The sequence below is a fragment of the Pelodiscus sinensis genome, chromosome 1 (genome assembly GCF_052426305.1).
Source record: "Pelodiscus sinensis isolate ZL-2025 chromosome 1, ASM5242630v1, whole genome shotgun sequence".
Taxonomy (NCBI): domain Eukaryota; kingdom Metazoa; phylum Chordata; order Testudines; family Trionychidae; genus Pelodiscus; species Pelodiscus sinensis.
The window spans coordinates 309,391,948-309,410,336 of record NC_143052.1 but is presented as its reverse complement, the minus strand read 5'-3'; the positions used below and the strand labels follow the sequence as shown (position 1 = coordinate 309,410,336).

The 18,389-nt window shown below is 41.2% G+C and overlaps 1 protein-coding gene across 1 annotated transcript; it reads left to right on the top strand.

Moving 5' to 3' along the window:
- Positions 1-8,010: 8,010 nt before the first annotated feature.
- Positions 8,011-16,613, top strand: HMGB1 (high mobility group box 1). The gene is made up of 5 exons (XM_006125307.4): positions 8,011-8,167; positions 10,861-11,024; positions 11,596-11,741; positions 12,841-13,015; positions 14,711-16,613. The coding sequence occupies exons 2-5, from the start codon at positions 10,875-10,877 to the stop codon at positions 14,885-14,887; spliced, it is 648 nt and encodes a 215-aa protein (XP_006125369.1). The 5' UTR covers positions 8,011-8,167; positions 10,861-10,874; the 3' UTR covers positions 14,888-16,613.
- The last annotated feature ends 1,776 nt before the right edge of the window (positions 16,614-18,389 follow it).

The window sequence follows — 18,389 nt, the reverse complement described above, 5'->3', positions numbered from 1 at the left end:
TACACCCAGGGAACAGGCTGTGTAGGGTGTGGGGAGAGTCCGTCCCATGCTGGTGGGGTGGGTTGACCCCATCACAGGGCCCCAAAAAAGTATAGTTACACGCTTGTACAGCAGGTATACATGGAAACAATTTGTAATAATCCTACCCTTGTACACAGGCTGCCATGACTCTGGCTGACATATCCTTGCTGAAGATTAACAGGCAAGGATGTGAGTGGGAGGCATTCCTGACTTCTCAAGGTCTGATCTGGAAAAGTAACCATTAACAATAGCTAAACTCTGCGGTTCTGACAGCACAGTTTGAGGAATGGTTTGGGAGAGTGTCATGCCATGATGGTGGGGAAATGGCAGTCTTTCCATGGAATCTCCATGAGAAAATTAATAAGTACATCAGAAAAAGCTTCAACAGCCTTTCTCAGCAAGAGTACTTTTAACAAGGGGTAAGATAAATCTTGTTTAGGGTGAAAAATTAGTCTATTAATAAATCTCAAGGGGTAGCTGTGTTAGTCTATAACTTTAAAAATGAATTGCCCTGTGGCACCTTAAAGACTAACAAAACTATATAGAATCATGAGCTTTTTTGGGTAAAAACCACTTCATCAGTCACTCAATCATGGATTTAAAAGTAACCCATTCTACAATGGAATTTTACTAATCAATTACAGAGAAAACTGGAATTCATCTACAAGATTAACACTGTTACCCTGGGCTTGAATAAAGACATTAGCTCAGTGGTGGGCAAATTCGCAGGTCTTCAGGGTTAGTCCCTGATGGGCCCCCACCTCTATGTTTACCTGTGCCTTTACAGGTAACAGAGGATCACAGCTCTGGTTGGCTGTGAATCACTGTTTGCAGCCAATGCAAGTGGTGAGAAGTGGCATCATGGTCCGCAATGCTTCCCACTACTCGCATTGGCTGAGATCAGTAATTTGCGGCCAACCAGAGCTGCGATTCTCTGATACCTGCGGAGCTGCAGGTAAACATAGTGTTGGCAGCCCGCCAGGGACTGACTCTATGGGCTGCTATTTTTTTTATTACTCACCCCCTGCATTAGCTGGTTGGCATATTCCAAAGCCAATCTCTCCTGCCTTTACCATCTGCATTTTCACATCAAAAGCTATGAATGGGACACATCCAGTCCAATAATTAATATTCTATTAAAATTATTTGAGGGGGTCAACAGGCATGTTGACAAGGGTGATTTAATGGATACAATGTACTTAAATTTTCAGAAAGCCTTTGACAAGCTCCCTCATCAAAGGTTCTTAAGCAAACTAAGCTGTCATAAGAGGGGAGGTCCTCTCATAGATTAGTAACTAGTTAAAAGATAGAAAACAAAATGTAGTATAACCCTTCTGTCAGGTGAAGCTAGCAGCAGCCAGGGCCAGGTTCAATACCTAGGGCTACGTCTATACTGCGCTGTTTTGCGTAAGAAATATGAAAATGAGCTGAAGCGTGGCATGTCGCTGTGCCTCATTTGCATAATTAATGAGCAGCCGCTTTCTGCGCAAAAACCCCCTCTTGCGCAAGAGCTGTTCTTCCTGAAAAAAATCAGAAAGAGAAAAAAAAAAAAAGCAGAAAGCGCAAAAAAGCGGCCACTCATTAATTATACAAATGAGTCGTGGTGATATTCCACGCATTGTCTCATTTGCATATTTCTTGTGCAAAACAGTGCAGTATAGACGTAGCCTATGTGTTCCTTTTCATCCATGCAATACAGAACTAGCTCGAGCTCCCATCCAGTAAAGATGGGAAATTCACATACCGCCCTGGGTGTCTCTGAGCGGCAATGCTTTCCCACTCTTAAGCACAGTGTCTGAGCATAGAAAAGAAACAATTTCTCAAAAGAATACATGGTTTTCAAGACACAGTATTCACTGAGAAGAAACTTTTAATAAAAGGGAGGGAAGTAACTGGGCATTCTCATAACACAAGAGCTAAGGGGTCACCAGATGAAATTAATAGGCAGCAGGATTAAAACAAACAAAACAAAGTACTACTTAACACAATACACAGTCATCCCATGGATCTCTTTGCCACAGGATGTTGTGAAGGCTAAAGCTATAATAGGCTTCAAAAAACAACAGGTAAGTTCATAAAGGTTAGGTTCAGAAATGACTATTAGCAGGATTGGCAGGGATGCAAAACCATGATCTTAAGTGCCTCTAGCCTCTATTTGCCGGAAGCTGGGAATGGGCAACAGGGGGTGGATCACCTGAACCTGTTCTGTTCATTCTCTTGGGGGCATCTGGCATTGGCCACTATTGGAAAGCAAGATACTGGGCTAAACTGATCACTGGTCTGACCAAGTATGGCCATTCTTACATTCTTATCCACTGGCAAATAAGTTCCTCATATTCCTATACAAGGGAAAATCAGAAAGTCAATGAACTATGGAAACTATACAGAGCCTGTTCTAGAAATACCAAAGGTACTGAAAGGAAATCTGATTTTACAAAGAGTCTCCCAAACAATCAGTCTCAAAGGGGTCGCTATGTTAGTCTGTACCTTCAAAAACAATGAGAAGTCCTGTGGCACCTTGGAGACTAACAGATTTATTAGGGCATAAGCTTTCTTGGGTAAAACCCACATCATGAAATGAATTGGTATGGAAATTTCAGAGGCAAAGGAGTATGTGTATAAAAGTACAACAAAAGAAAGAAGTTACTTACCTAGTATAGAACCAGGATTAATGAGGCTAATCACATTAGGGTGGAAGTGGCTCATTCACAGCAGCTGATGGTGAGATGTGAATACCAAGAGAGAAATTGCCTTTGTAGTGGGTTAATCAGTTTAAATCTTTATTCAGGCCTAATTTGATTGTACTGGATTTGCAAATGAATTGGAGTTCAGCTGTTTGTCATTGTAATTGGGTTTTGAAGGATTTTTTTTGTAGAAGGATGACACGTTTTAAATTCATTACTGAATGTCCAGGGAGGTTAAAGTGTTCCCCTACGGGTTTTTGTATGTTACCTTTCTTGATGTCTGATTTGTATCCATTATCCTTTGGCACAGAGACAGTCCACTTTGGCTAATATACATGGCAGAGGGACATTGCTGACACTTGATAGCATATATCACATTTGTGGATGAGCCCTTCATAGCGTGGCTTATGTGGTTATGTCCTGTGATGGTGTTGTTTGTTGTATAGATACGTGACAGAGTTGGCAACAGGGTATGCTGCAGGGATAGGTTCCTAGGTAAGTATTTCTGTGATGTGTTTTATGGCTGCTGGCGAGTATTTGCTTCAGATTGGGGGGCTATCTATGGGTGAGGACTGGCCTGCCTCCCAAATTCTGTGAGACTGAAAGATTGTTTTCCAGGATAAGTTGTAGATCGGGGAGGGGAACCTCCAATGACATGGCCCCGACTGAGATACGGAAAAGACACTCCTCACATTCTCCTTGCACACCAGAGTCCAGTGGGGCCCAGGCTAGTAGATTGGGTGCTCCAGCCTCACAGAAGCGGGGGAGTGGAGCACCAGCGTAGGCTCCCCAGTGCTGGAAGGAGGAGCCTTAAGCCTCGGGGGCTGGATCCAGGCAAGCTCGGGACCACATCCAGCCCCCACAGGCCTTAGGTTCCCCACCCCTGTTGTAGATTGTCAGTGATGAGCTGGAATCATTTTAGCTCGGGGCTGTAGGTGATGACCACTGGTGTTCTGTTCTTTTCCTTATTAGGGCTGTCCTGAAATAGGTGACTTCTGGGTACTCATCTGGCTTTGTCAATCTGTTTCTTTACTTCCCAGGTAGGTATTTAAGTTTTTAGAATGCTTGATAAAGATCTTGTACATGTATGTCTCTGTCTGAGGTGTTAGAGCAGATATGGTTGTATCTTAGAGCTTGGCTGTAGACAAGAGATAGTGTGGAAGCTAGAGGCATGTAGGTAAGAAACAATCAAAACATCCACATGGTGCAGAGAATCAATACCTATCCTACAATCATATTACACAGGATATATCTCATTTTCTAAACCATTGGCCCTAGACCACCATTGACAGTCAGATTAGGGACAAAGTTTGTAAATGCCTTTCCATTTCATTCCTCTCCAATTCTCAAAGATAATTGGAAGAAATTTGGTATAACCACAGATACCACCTCCTATGCAGAGGGCCAAAGAAGTAGTCCCTGCACATCTGTTTTCAAGTGTGTACTCTGTTTTTGGAGGTAAGAGATTAATGGATTCCCAAAGGCAATGCCAGAACTTAAACTTTTAAATAGTTGCACAAAACCTTCCTTCAGGATGGAAACATTAACTTCATAATATTAAGACTTTATTTTAAAACCTAACCTGTCTGCTTCCAGAATATTTTGGTATTTGTCTGATCCCCAACTTGACTTAGGGCCCTGATGAAGATGAGACTGCTTTTGTCTTAAACTGATGATAAATGAAGCTGCAGGTATATGCTCCCTGATCATCATATTTGCTGTCTCCTGAATTGTTTCTTTCAATTTGCCTCTTTCAAATATGTCCTGTGAGAAGGCAAAATAATATCTTTAGGACTGTACAGAGGGCAGTGCCCTTGGTAACTGTTATTCTGGTAGAAAAACCTGAGTACCTTTTGGTGAGAAGGATGAATTGGCACATATTGACCAGCAACTGTATTAAGATCTGAAAATCCTTTTGAGAAATCTTGGGCAAAATGGAAGTCCTCTTTCTGACCATGCAGAATGAGGAACCATGTTCTTCAGGGCCCGCCCTTTCTTCAGACACATAGAGAAACTTTAATGAGAAATCAGAACTTGCAAGTTTGGAGAGCTCATAGTTGGAAAAATGAAAGTCAGTTTGGAAGATACAGAGAAGAAATCCCAGTGTAAACTTCTTAGAGCTTTGAACAATAAACTTTACCTTTCTAGACTTTTGAACATATATCCAGAAAATATGTCATTTTGTGAGGTCAGACAACAGCTACACAGTTACATACCTTAACAAGGAGGGGAGTACCTGCAACCAGTTTCTTAACCAAGAAGCCATTTACTTTTTCCATGGAGCAGACAGGGATAAGCTTTTGTAAAAGCACCTGAAGAAAGCAATCTGGATTTATCTGAAAAGAAAGAGACTAGTGAGGAAATAGACTACAATATTTGTGATCCGTCATCCACAAAGAAGAGTGGGAACCAAGCTCCAAAGTCTGTTATAGCAAATTAAAACAAAGCTGGCAAACTGCTAAGGATATTCCTCCTCTGAAAAGTATTGTAATTCATTCTACGAGATCAGTGCTTACATCCTGGACTGAAAGACTTTGGGCCTCCTCTTTTATAATTTAATACAGGAATGGTATGTATATGTATTAATTTATCTGGTGATAGTATGGCTAAAAAATTCAATGGCACCCGTTATTTTAGTCTGTTTATAATTCTGATTTTAACAGAATGTATACTTTATCTAGTTGGTCACTGGTATTTCGCCTATCTTCTTTACTTCATATTATTATTGTGCAGGAGTGGTCATATGTAAATAGTATCAGAGGAGTATCCGTGTTAGTTGGGATCCGCAAAAGCGACAAGGAGTCCTGTGGCACCTTATAGACTAACAGATGTATTGGAGCATAAGCTTTCGTGGGCAAAGACCCACTTCGTCAGATGTCAAAATGCATATGTAAATAGTTAACTGAATATCTAGTTAGCAGTCAGGGGTGTCCAAACTTTTTTCAAAGAGGGCCAGATTTGATGAAGTGAACATGCGTGAGGGCCGGCCATTTTGCCTGACATTCTTTGAACCATTAAAATTAAATGCAAATTAACTATTTTATGTAAAGTTTATTGCAAACGGCATACTTTTCATTTCGTCACATGGATGACAAATCTAAACAGGTGTTAAATCACTCTGCCTTTCATATCTGAAGGCCAGATGAAAAAAAAAATCCAGGAAGCTGAAATATGTCAGGAACATTGTAAAGTACATTACATATTATTGGTAATAAAGGTTGTCTGTCAACTTTTAAGTTCAAAAAATATGAACAGGAACATAACACCACAAATGTTGTGTCCAAATATATTTATAACTGATTTAGACCAACTGACATTAACTGAGATTTTACCATGTATTCATCTCAATACATATGGATTCGTTGGGGGCCATAAAAGATAGATATTGGCAAATTACCTGGGGGGCCATATTAAACCGGAACACGGGCCGCAATTGGCCCGCGGGCCGGACTTTGGACATGCCTGAGTTAGCTACTAGCATGCCTAGCTGTTCACTTTTTCTAACTGTAGACTTTTGGAAATGCTCATATGACTATATGTTCTGGAAATTGAGCTATTTAGGGATTTGTCTTCCTTCTGTCTTTTAGACTGCTTCCAAATTCTGAAGCATGTATGTATCAATTGTTAGTGTGGACTGCTTGTCCTGTTATTAGAGAAAAGAAATTAACTGGTATGAATTATTTTTTGCACACTTGTGTAGCTTGCTATTCCGAGATATCAGTGTTTTACAAATGATGAAAAGTCTTTTAACATCCTCATGAGGAAGGGAGTTGTTTAATCTATCTTACTTACCATTAACCTGAACCTTGTATAGTACCTACACCTGTGCAAAATAGATGTTAAAGGTTTATTATTTGGATTTGGTAGTGTTTTACACCCACTTTGCACTGGTGTATGTGACTACACAAATTGCAGGGAAACAAGGATGAATCAAGCCATGAAAGGTTAAAGCTCAGATTTGAAAGTTTCCATTAATTTTGAATCTCTCAGCTTCTGTGCACCCAAACTGATGTTCAGGACCTACATTTTAGAAATGCAGAGCACCCATAAGTTCAACTGAAGTCCTATGAGGCACCCAAAATCTGTAGTTGCTTCTTTGAAAATATTGGACTAAGTATTTTGGCCCAAGATCACTACAAATATGTGTACACTCAAAATGGTACAGCAGCACACATGCTGCATATCCACCACTGTAATGCTTCAGTGTAGTTGCTGCCCATGCCAAGGGAAGGGGTCTCCTGTGGGAGGTAATAGCTAGTTAGAACAGTAGATCTTGGTTCTATTTACAGCTTTGCAACAGACTTCCAAAGAAATTCTTCTGTGTAATGGCACTGTCTAGAATAGATGGAGGACTAGGTTGGGATAGCTACACTCCTCAGGGCTGTGGCTTTTTCACACCCTTGAGAGACTTTGTGTAACACTAGCTATACAGATGCAAGTTTCCAGTGCAGATCAGCCATCAGAGAGAATCTGTTGCAAAGATGTAAAATAGATCAAGATCTACTACCTCCTGCTCTTAAGCACTAAAATAGATCATGCTTTGTGAATGAAATGCAGCAATGTCAGTGTAATCTATATAGATAAAATATGTGTTTTTACACTGGCTAGTCTATAAATATTACTTTATGAGAAGTGTGACCTCAAGATTTAAATAGGGGGTGAGGGAACAGGAAAATTGGATTTAATTCCTGGAGCCCTGCGATTGCTTGATATCTAATGTCTCTGTGCCTTAAATTACTCCATTTTACAAATGAGGAAAGTATCATATAATAATTCAGTGGGTAGAGTGTGCTGATATCTTAGGCACCACAGAAATGAGTGGTGGCTGTATTATGATGCTCTAGGATCTTCTGTCTCAGCAACATGAACCATTTACTAAGGGTCAATATTTGCCAATGGTGTAAACAAAGCATCCTGCTGTCCCCTTGCCTTGTAGCAGCAGGACCCTTGGGGGTAAGGTGTGTGGTGAAAGGATTCCCAAAGCGGGCTTCTGGGTGCGCTTTGTGGAGACAGAAGTGGCTGTGCGGCTAGGGAAGCAAGACGCCCTTCGGCTATGCTAGGAGTGCGTGGTTGCCTATGAGCTGCTCTCCTCATGCACAGCAGCACAGCACTAAGTCTCTCTGAGCTGCACATCCCGCCTCAGCCAGCCTCCCCTCCACTCACTTTTATATTTACGCGCCCTTTCAATGCTCCGTGACGTGTCCCGCTTCGCGGCCAATCCGCGGCGCCCTCTGGTCAGGACAATGGAAGGGGCTCCACCAATCAGGTTGGCCGCTGGCTTGGCGGCCGCCAATAGGAGCGGGGCTGTGTTGAGAGTAATGTTACCAGCGCTGAGAGCGTGAGGAGGCTGCGTATCGATCCCGCTCTCAGCCATTGCGGTGCATTGGGCTACAGCGAGACCAGGCAGCACTGGGGGCCAGCGCGAGCAGCCGGGCAAGTGTCTCAGCGCCTGTGGCTCGCTGGTGAGTGAGGGAGCGGCGCAGCGCGCGAGGCGGGGAATATCCCGGCTCAGGCGAGCTGCGCGCTCCGGCGGCTGCGGGGCCAGCCCAGCGCTCGCTCTGCCGCGGCCACACAAAGGCAAACGGAGCTGCGGTGGCGGAGGCTGCTGGCGGGGCTCGCGGGCGGGGCGGGGGCACGAGCCATGGCGGGAAGCGGGAAATTGGGTGAAACGGGAGGGAAAATGTCCCCGTGGGGCTCTGTCCCGCGGGCGGGGGAGGGGGGGCCACTGCGGGCGGCGGCGCGTTGCTCCCGGCGCCCTGCGGCAATTGCCGCTGCAGGGCCGGGGGCGCGGAGCCGGGCGCTCCCCGGCGCGAGCTACTGCCGGGGCGCGGGGCCGTGTCGGCGGCGGGCGAGCCGGAGCTGCGCTCGCTGGAACATGGCTGACGAGCGCCGTGCGGAGGACGCGAGGCGCGGGAGGGAGGGTGAGGGCGGGGGCGCAGTTCTGGGGAAACTTTTCCGGCCGCTTTTTCTGCCTCCGCCAAGGCCGCTGCGGGGGGTCCCGGCCGGGGCAAGCAGCTGGCCGCCGTGTGCGGGGCGCCGGGGGGCTGCGGCCGGACTCGGCCAGCTCGTCAGAGGCTCTGGCCGCGCTTGGAAGCGCGCCGGCTCTCTCCCCCCTCCCCCCCCCGCTGTCATGGCTGAGCGTGCGCCGGGCGCGCACACAAAGGAAGGCAGGAAGGAGCCATGTTCTCTGCGCGGCGGCGAGCAGCGGCCATTCCGGGAGGCAGCCGCGCTCCGAGCTGGCGAGAGCGGCGGGGCCCGCGCTCTTGCCGAGCTGTGGGGGCCCAGCCGCGCCGAGCGGCCGCAGCGCACGTTTCAGGGGGACTTTCTCTCATGCCCGGGCCGCTCGCTCAAAATGGGAGGAATCGCGCTGCTGTCGCGGCCGCCCTTCCCGGGCTGCCTCCTGCGCCTCCGCAAACCCTCTCCCCGCGCGCGCAGCAGGAGCCCCGCCACAGCCCTGCCTGGAGACTGCTCAGACACGCGCTCCCCGAGAGACACGACTGAGGGGCGCAGGCTTGGCAGTGAGGCTGTCTTAGCCTGAGGGCTTGTGGCAGCGCCAGCCCTGGGCTTACTCTAGATCCTGCAGTCACATCTGCAGCTGTAAAGCGGTACAGAGACATGATTAATAAACCGCAGGCTTCTTTTTTTTTTTTTCCACCAGCAACAGTGGCACAACAACACGATTAAAAATGTGTAATGCTTAGACGTATGGGGATTGGTTAAACACATGAAGCCACAACTAAACCTTCAGTTGCCCCCTCCTCTCAATTTATTGCCTCATGTCTTTCCAGAGTTGAAAGATTATTTTTTTACGGGAACATAGGCAGCATGGATTGTGTGGTGTTCATTGGTTCTGTCCCATTTGCAGCATTTTAAGAAAATCTCTTTTTAAGGGAACTGAAGCTTTTCTCCACCACCTTATGTTCAACATGGTAGGAAGACAGCTTTTCAATGCAACTTAAGATGAAGTTGCAGGGTTTTAATTGGAGTATTTAAGGCGAAAAGATGTTTACAGTGTTAATAAAATGAACTGGGAAATACCAATTCCTTTCATTTTCCCCCTTTTATTTCCCTCCCACTTCCTTTCTATATGCAGGAACAAATGAGCCAGCCCTGTGTGTACACTATCCTGAGTAAAAGGGTTGCCCTGGAAGCATCTCCATTGCAGGCAGGAATGACTTTGGTTCTATAGCCTTGTTTACTCAAGAGAAACTTCAAACCGGATGTGTTTAGTCACAGAGTAGAAATCTGTTTGTCCATACGCCAAACTGATCGGAAACGCTGCTTCTGTGGCAATACGTGCACACACCACCCACTTGTTTCACTCCTTGAGTAGCAAAGTTTATACATCAGTGGGCTAGGGATGATTCTCCCCGCCTCCCCCAGATAATTATGGTGAATTTACATATCTAGTGTGTTAATGTGCTAAGATATTTTTACATTCCTTGTACCCTTTAAAAGATACGGGGATGTCTGTGCTCATTGAACACAATCTTAGTAGTTATAGATAAATAATGCTTTTAAGTCCGTTGGTTGGAACATACCATGTTTGAGTTCTATATTTAATTTGACTGTTTCTAGCCACACATTGTAGGGAGAATAGATTTTGCAGTATAATTAAAGTAGGAAATAACAGAAATAAAGCACAACCCCTGTATTTTTTATGCAAATTCATGTTTGTAAATTTTTTTTGAAGGTTTAAAAAAAGGGGAAATCGTTCATAATCCAACAGGCTGATCCAGATAGAGTACAGTAATATTTTTCCCTTGTCCCCAAACTATTTCCTTTTGTTTTAAACCTCTCTAGCCCTAATTAGCTGACATGTATGTGGCTGCAGTACTACGCTACCAACTAGGAGGAAATGCAAATTGGCTAGCAACAGACACTCCTTGATTGCTGATGACCCTTTAAATATAATCTGAAGTCTTTTGATGGTAGTGAAATGTCTTGAAGCCTAGGTTGTTTGTATTGACCAGGTGATCTACAAGTAATGAATAACTTTCTAGGAGAGGGCTGTAACTTGGGAGGTCTTCTCCAAGTTCAGAAAGCTGCTTTTACAGACCATAGTTAATGTATTCATTCTTCTTAGCTTCCTATGATATTGAGTGGGATCTAAAAGTAGTTATAAAGGTCTGTTTGTTTTTCTTTTGTGTTCTAGAAAAATAAGCAAAAATGGGTAAAGGTGATCCGAAGAAGCCAAGAGGTAAAATGTCTTCATATGCCTTCTTTGTGCAAACTTGCCGGGAGGAGCACAAGAAGAAGCATCCAGATGCTTCAGTGAACTTTTCAGAGTTCTCAAAAAAATGTTCAGAACGGTGGAAGGTAAGATGAGCCAAAAAAATCCTGTACTATCTTATAAGGTAACAGCATAATTACCTTAGATCAGGGGTCTTGGGTAGTCGTGTTAGTCTGTAACTAGGAAAAACCTAAAACACAACAAAGATCCTGTAGCACCTTAGAGACAAGATACTATTTATATATTTTTGGTTAGTCTTTAAGGTGCTACCAGGACCATTGTGTGGGTTTTTTTTTTAAAGTTTTGTTAGGTATGGGGTTCTCAAATTACATTGTGCCATGACCCCCTTCTGAAAACCCCAGGAGGGGGGACTGAAGCCCTAAGCTCCACCACTTTGGGCAGGGGAATCAAAGCTGAAGCTCAAGGGCTTCCATCTAGGCAAGGTGCCTGTAACCTGGGCCCCTGCAAGTCTAAGCCAGCCTGGGCAACCCTATTCAGAGGAGAGTCCTGACCTACAGTTTGAGGCCAGATGCCTTAAATGAATATAAATTCAGTCTTGATTATATTTACGTGTAAGGCAGGAAATACTATTTCTGCTATGGTTTAGAATGGCAGTGGATGCACTTTTAAATCATACACTCGTATTTTGCTTTATAGACTATGTCTGTTAAGGAGAAAGGAAAGTTTGAAGATATGGCAAAGGCTGACAAGGTTCGTTATGAAAGAGAAATGAAAACTTATATACCACCCAAAGGGGAAACAAAAAAGAAGTTGAAGGATCCTAATGCACCAAAGAGGCCTCCGTAAGTAGATTTCCAATTAGTGTTTGTTGCACAGGAGCATTGCATTGAAATGTATCCTTAAAATACTCTTTTTAAAACCAAGTTTGGGGATTTAAGTATAGAAGAGTACAAATCTAGTGGTGCAAGTAACCACATTTTAAAAACCTTTGGATTTACTGTTTCAAACAGTACATGATTTTTATATATCAGACTGGAAATAAAATATAACTTATGGTGAGCGTAAAGTTGCAACAGTTGGCCAGCGGTTGTAGTGGATTCTTTATTGTTGACCACTTTTAAACCAAAACTGGACGGTTTTCTAAAAACGGCTGTAGGAATTATTTTGGGGAAGTTCTGTACCTGTGACAGACAGGATATCAGACTAGATGGTTAAAATGATGCCCATTCTGGCCTTTGAATCTGAGAATCTATAAATCTGGTCCATTTCAACTATTGTTTACTGAAACTTGACCTAAAATTGAGTAGATTTGAAAATAAACCCAAAACTGTTCTGCTCAATTTATACTTCGATAGTATTTGCTAACAGCCACACTTAACAACTCTACTTTAAAATTGTGGTTCAATATTAGGCCCCAATACGGCACTGTTGTAGTGTTTGCAAAACTGTGTCCACATAGTCTCTTAGCAGTTAGTAGGGCTCTGTATTGGTGCAAGGAATTGCCTTCATAAACAGCTTATAGAATGAACGTGAAATTACCACGCCTGTATGGTGCCTAAGTCTTTCAGTTGTTTTTGAAAATGGGCCTACTACTAAAAAATAAACTAAAGAAGAATGAATGGCTGGTATTAACCTCTAGAACTCCTCCTACAGTAATCATGAGGTTGTATTTCCTGTGAAACAGCACTGTCCATGTTCTTAGAACTGGTAAAATAAGAGAAACTTGGTGAGTGGGGTAATCTACAAGATGGGAGTGTGATTTTTAGAGCACACTGTGTTGCATGTTAATTGGTTTTGTAGACTGCTGGTGCACGCTATATGTTCCCTAGTGTGGTTTAACATAGTACTATTGCATTGTGTAGTGAAGATCTCAAAACTTGCTACATCTAATACAATACAATAAAATTTTATACTTAATATTACAATTTTTTTTCTCTTTAGTTCAGCTTTTTTCTTATTTTGCTCTGAATTTCGTCCAAAAATCAAAGGAGAGCATCCTGGTTTGTCTATTGGAGATGTTGCAAAGAAACTGGGAGAGATGTGGAATAATACTGCTGCAGATGATAAACAGCCCTATGAAAAGAAGGCTGCTAAACTGAAGGAGAAGTATGAAAAGGTAAATAACAGGATTCAGTATGACAAAGGGTTCTCTTCTGCTCTAGTTCAAACTTGTAAATAATCATCAAGATTGTAAATAATCATCTTTTTGGCAAAATGATATAAACGCTGCATGCGCATAAGTTAGTGAGTAGTGTGTATGGAAGGATTGACACCCTCCGGCCCCCCTTAATACTTGTACATTTCTATGTCCTAAGCATAACTATAAATTCTCAGCATCTAGAGAATATCTGTATTTCAAATATTAAAAGTTATGGTTCATAGCAGCTTTTGAATTCTGCATCCAAGTGGCACTATTAAGTAATGGCAATAAGGGGAAAATATCCTTTATGGTTGTGTGTGTGTGGTTTTTTTTTTTTTTTTTAAGCACATGTTCATATGTCTTTCAGTATAAAGTGTTTAATATTAGAGCATTAAAAAGGTGTTTGTATTTGATGCAACAGAACACGTCTGTGTTGATTTCCCTTTAACATAGCTAATGCATTTTAGAAAATTGTTAAATTGTTAATAGATTAACTTACTTTCTTGTATTGTGAAGTCTAATATGTACTTAAGTGATGTGAATTGCGTCGGCAATCTAGAGCAATGCCAATGGTATGTTGATTTCCAGAGCCATATTCCCATCCCAGGACAAGCTAGCTAAGGGGGTGGGGGATGATGAAATACATAACAGCCACAGACTTGTACTGGGGTGTATTTTGCACTTCAGCATATACGCTAAAATTTTGATCAATAGTGTCCTCTTGCTGGCAAACAAAACCACTTAAGGGGTGGTGGCACATTGATGGACAAATAACAATGTGGTAGGGGCTTCTAGCATTTTTTAGGAATCATGCCCTGCAGATACACTGTGGGGTGGGCAATAACGTTAGAAGTTGGGTGGGGGAGGGAGGGAGGAACACTTCACAAATTTTTGAAGTTACCCTGGGCTGTCCCAGAAAGGGCAGGACCTCAGGTAGAAATGTGGCCAGGATGCTACTGTGCTCCACCACCCACAGACTGGATTGGACTGTGGGGAAGTGTGTGAAGTCTTTACCTCTCCCCCCCGGCACCTAGAGAGAACTGCTAGCTGTTCTGAACCTCTAGTGGTTCAGTCAGGGCCTGTGGGTGTGGGAGTACGCGAAGTCTCTCACTGGCGGTTCACTCGAGATGCCACACACTCCCCTGTCTTCAGGTCTCAATTTGGCCAGTGGGCAGGGGAGCAGCAGGGCTAGATCCGGTCCGCAGAGGCTCTCTTGCCCACCCCTGCTGTAGGTTAGACTTTGTATGCAGCACAACTTGCACACAAGCATGTTAAGTCTAGAGTTCATAAATACTTAATTTAAAAACCATTGATATTGGTAAATACCTGTAGTTTATCTGAAGTTTGAAAAAGTATGAGTTTGCATTTTTATGTAGGAAGTCATAGAATACACTTGGTGCATACAGAAGGTGGCACTGTCTACATTTTAATTAAAGTTTGTGTACCTTTTGTTTAATAAACTTCAGTTATGCAGAATGCCACAATTGCATTTTACTGAAGCATAACATTATGTCCTAGGTAAGTATTTTTGTATGCTTTTTTTTTTTTTTTTTAATGTAGATATTTTAGTGGTTACAGAATATCTGCAAATTCTTCAGTGTCATTTGAAAGTTCATCAGAGCTCTTGCCTGGTTAAATCTTAGATCTTTTTTCCCCACTTCTCTTTTCAAGGATATTGCTGCATACCGGGCCAAAGGAAAGCCTGATGTAGGCAAAAAGGTAGTTGCGAAGGCTGAGAAAAGCAAGAAAAAGAAGGAGGAGGAAGAGGATGAAGATGATGAGGAAGATGATGAAGAGGAGGACGAGGATGAGGAAGACGATGAAGAAGATGAAGATGATGATGAATAAATCTCTTCTAGAGTAATTTCTTGACTATAAAGCATTTAACCCCCCTGTACACAACTCACTCCTTTTAAAGAAAAAAATTGAAATGTAAGGCTGTGTAAGATTTGTTTTTAAACTGTACAGTGTCTCTTTTTTTGTATAGTTAACACACTACCGAACGTGTCTTTAGATAGCCCTGTCCTTAGTGGTATTTCATTGGCCACTAACTTTGCCTGGTACAGTGTGGGGGTTGTAAATTGGCATGGAAGTTTTAAAGCAGGTTCTTGTTGGTGCACAGCACAAATTAGTTATATATGGGGATGTAGTTCATTTTTCATCTTCAGTTGTCTCTGATGCATCATAAAAATAATCGTTGTTCTGTTAACTGAATACCACTCTGTAATTGCAAAAAAAAAAAAAAAAAAGTTGCAGTTGTTTTTGTTGACATTCTGAATGCTTCTGAGTAAATATAATTTTTATTAGTATTGTTGTCCTTTTAATAGGTGCCCTTGAAATATCATAATTTTTTTCTTTTTTGAGGGGAACTCATCTTTACTTTATTGTATGCCCATTTGGGATCACGTGATTATTACAGTTTTCATCTTTTCATATAACCAGCTGATAAATAAAGCTTTTGATCTGCATACCCTTCATAATCATGACAGGGTAAGAAAAGAAATATACAGGCATATGATAAAATGGAATTTTCTTCCGTAACTGGAAACAAAACAAAAAATTCAACCAACTGATACTTGCTCGGATTTTGTGAAATGTAATATTCTATTGAGTTGCGTAAGTTTACCAGTCTTGGAGAGTTGAGACGTATAGAATTCAATTTTACAACATGAAATACTTCAGGAAAAACCTAAAATGCTGTCCTAGAAGGACCAATAGGAAGGGTATACTCTTATCATGAAATGTGAGGAATTTACATATGTGACTCATTACTATGTAATGGAAGTTGTATTTGTAAATCTCTGAACATTTGTAAGAGAGAGATATGCCCCTAACATGTATGAAGTTAAAAATTATAGAAGTACCATATTGAACTTTTTGTGACAGTGCAGTGATGGCTGTGGACTTTATGCCATAAATCTCTCCTGGTAGTAAACAGCCCACAAGACAACAGGATTTTACTTTCAACATTTCTATAAATGGTACCATTATTTGTTAGATCTATGTAAATTCATATTTTTAATCTTAAAATTCTAGTTTTAGCCCTTTAAACAAAGTTGTATATTGTCTCAAATTAAAAATGAGATAAGATGTATTTTTCCTGTTAGGTTTTATACCGCACTCTTCATTTTTGCCCACTTATAAGTTAAATATAGTTGTATGGAAAAGTACATTTTATTAAATTTTGCATTTAAAAAGTGAAATCTTTAACTGATATACCAATGTCTAATTTGATTAAATGTAATTCTCTCTTCCAAAAGCAAAGTTTTTTGCATATTCAGTGAAACTTCAAGTGCTGGCAACTGTAACTATTTTCACATACCTGCTTACCAGTTTGGGAGACAATTTGGCAATTTCGTGGTTATAAAATTATGGTTCTCAAGTGCCAGTGTTTAAAAATAGCATTGTAATTTTACACGCTTTTGTGATGGAGTATTGTTTTGTTATACAATTTTGACTTTCAGATTCTTATTTCAATTTGCATTTGTTTATGTATAACTTCAGGAGAAATACTGAACATCTGAATCCTGGATGATACTAATAAACTAATAATTGCAGAGGTTTTAAATATTTAGTTAACTGACTCGCCTTTGTATTCTGTATACATTTACATATTTTTCTTTCAGCACTCGAGAGGCGTGCCAATCAACATGTCTCTTCATGGAGAGTAGGAAATCTAGGACTGATAAAATTACTTAAATAATTGTGATTGGACACTGTTCTTAAATCATAATAATTCACTAGACATTTTTATACAATAGTGTTTTTTTCCTCTTGGGCATGTTGGAGAAAATAAATTTTATTTTTCTTTCTCAAAACAAAGGACCTGTGTTCTAAACGATAGAACAAAAACAGTAATTTCTCTCTCTCTCTCTCTCTCTCTCAAAATGGGGGGTGTTTTCCTTTGCTAGAAAAGGATAGTAGTTCTCCTTTTGCTGTAGTTGTCAATGTCTTTCGCCTTCAGTAAAGTTGAAAATACAGAAACAGCATCCCTAAGTATGAAGGTAAGTGATGGGGGGATGTCTGTTACAGTTAATCTCGAAGAATTTTATTTTTTATGATTTGATGGATATTAATGTTTTTATGAATTTCTAATTTAATTTTAATACTTAATGGAGAAACTACAATAATGGTAGATGTTGAGATTCAAAAAGTTAGTGTTTCATAGTCATTAAAACATTCAGCATCTTAATATAGAAAGTAAGCAGTACTTGGTGTATCTGTTTACAGATGAAAATTAATCCTTCCAAGCCTAATTGTTTGCTGTCTTCTGAGAACAAGAACCAAAGGTAAATTTTCTTCTAATGTAACTACTTTTAGAGATTCATTTGGAACTTTAGTCTCAAATGTCTGATGCTATGTCTAGACCATAAAGTTAAGTTGGAAGAGGCTTTTCTGAAATTTGTCATGTTTACACAGTGCCAAACTTTGGAAAAACCTCTTTTGAGCCATTGGGATGGTGAAAGAATGTCTGCTTTTTCTGAAATTTTTTCGAAAATCTCGCATTCCTTGGACACGGCAGTGCTTTTCAAAAAGCATTGCAGTCTAGATGTAGCCTGAAATACTACATGGCCAAATTCTGCCCTTATGTATTGCTTTGAAATAAATTTAAGCGTAGTGAAAATGCAAAATTTTGCTTAAAAGGTTATTGATCACGGGTATCTGCAAAAAACTCAGTAAGAAAACTTGAAATGAAATCTACAAGTAAACAAAACTTTATATGTGGAAAGAAAATTGTTACGGACTTCAGATAAAATATTTACCTAAGATACAGAGGAGTTGGACTATAAACTAAAACTTTCTTCAACAGTAATAAATCAAATCTGGCTGTAAGCTGCAGGCCTGCTCACCTTTGTAATTGCCTTAATAAGATGCAATCACAGCTATCACATTGTTTAGCAATGGTAGATACAGTAGTACCTATATGTTAAGGACATCTTGGGAATGGAGGTTGTTCATAACTCTGAAAACTTAATAACTGCACAAAACATGGTGCTTTCAAAAGCTTACAACTGAAAATAGACTCCATCGTTTTGAAACGACGGGGGGAAAAAATTTTAAAAGCTTTTAGTAGTTTACATTTAATTGTACTGTAAACTAATCTGCTTTTTTCCTTCCTGCTCTGCTGCCTGATGGTGTATTGCTCGTTCCAAATGAAGTATGTGATTACTGTATGGCTCTCAGAGCTAGCTGCTATTAAGTGTTAAAGAACTGGGTACATGTGGATGTTAGTGTGTAGTTGATGAATCAATAAGCACTGGCGTAATTATTTGTGTAATCATATACAGCTGCTCTCCGAGTTATGGACCAACACTTGGTCCATAACTCGAACTGTTTGTAACTCGGATCC

What these genes read in the sequence shown, in the direction of transcription:
- HMGB1 (XM_006125307.4), top strand. Translation starts at nt 10,875, where the DNA reads ATGGGTAAAGGTGATCCGAAGAAGCCAAGAGGTAAAATGTCTTCATAT. An exon ending in AATGTTCAGAACGGTGGAAG is followed by an intron (nt 11,025 to 11,595) that starts GTAAGATGAGCC and finishes TTTGCTTTATAG; the next exon opens with ACTATGTCTGTTAAGGAGAA. An exon ending in AATGCACCAAAGAGGCCTCC is followed by an intron (nt 11,742 to 12,840) that starts GTAAGTAGATTT and finishes TTTTCTCTTTAG; the next exon opens with TTCAGCTTTTTTCTTATTTT.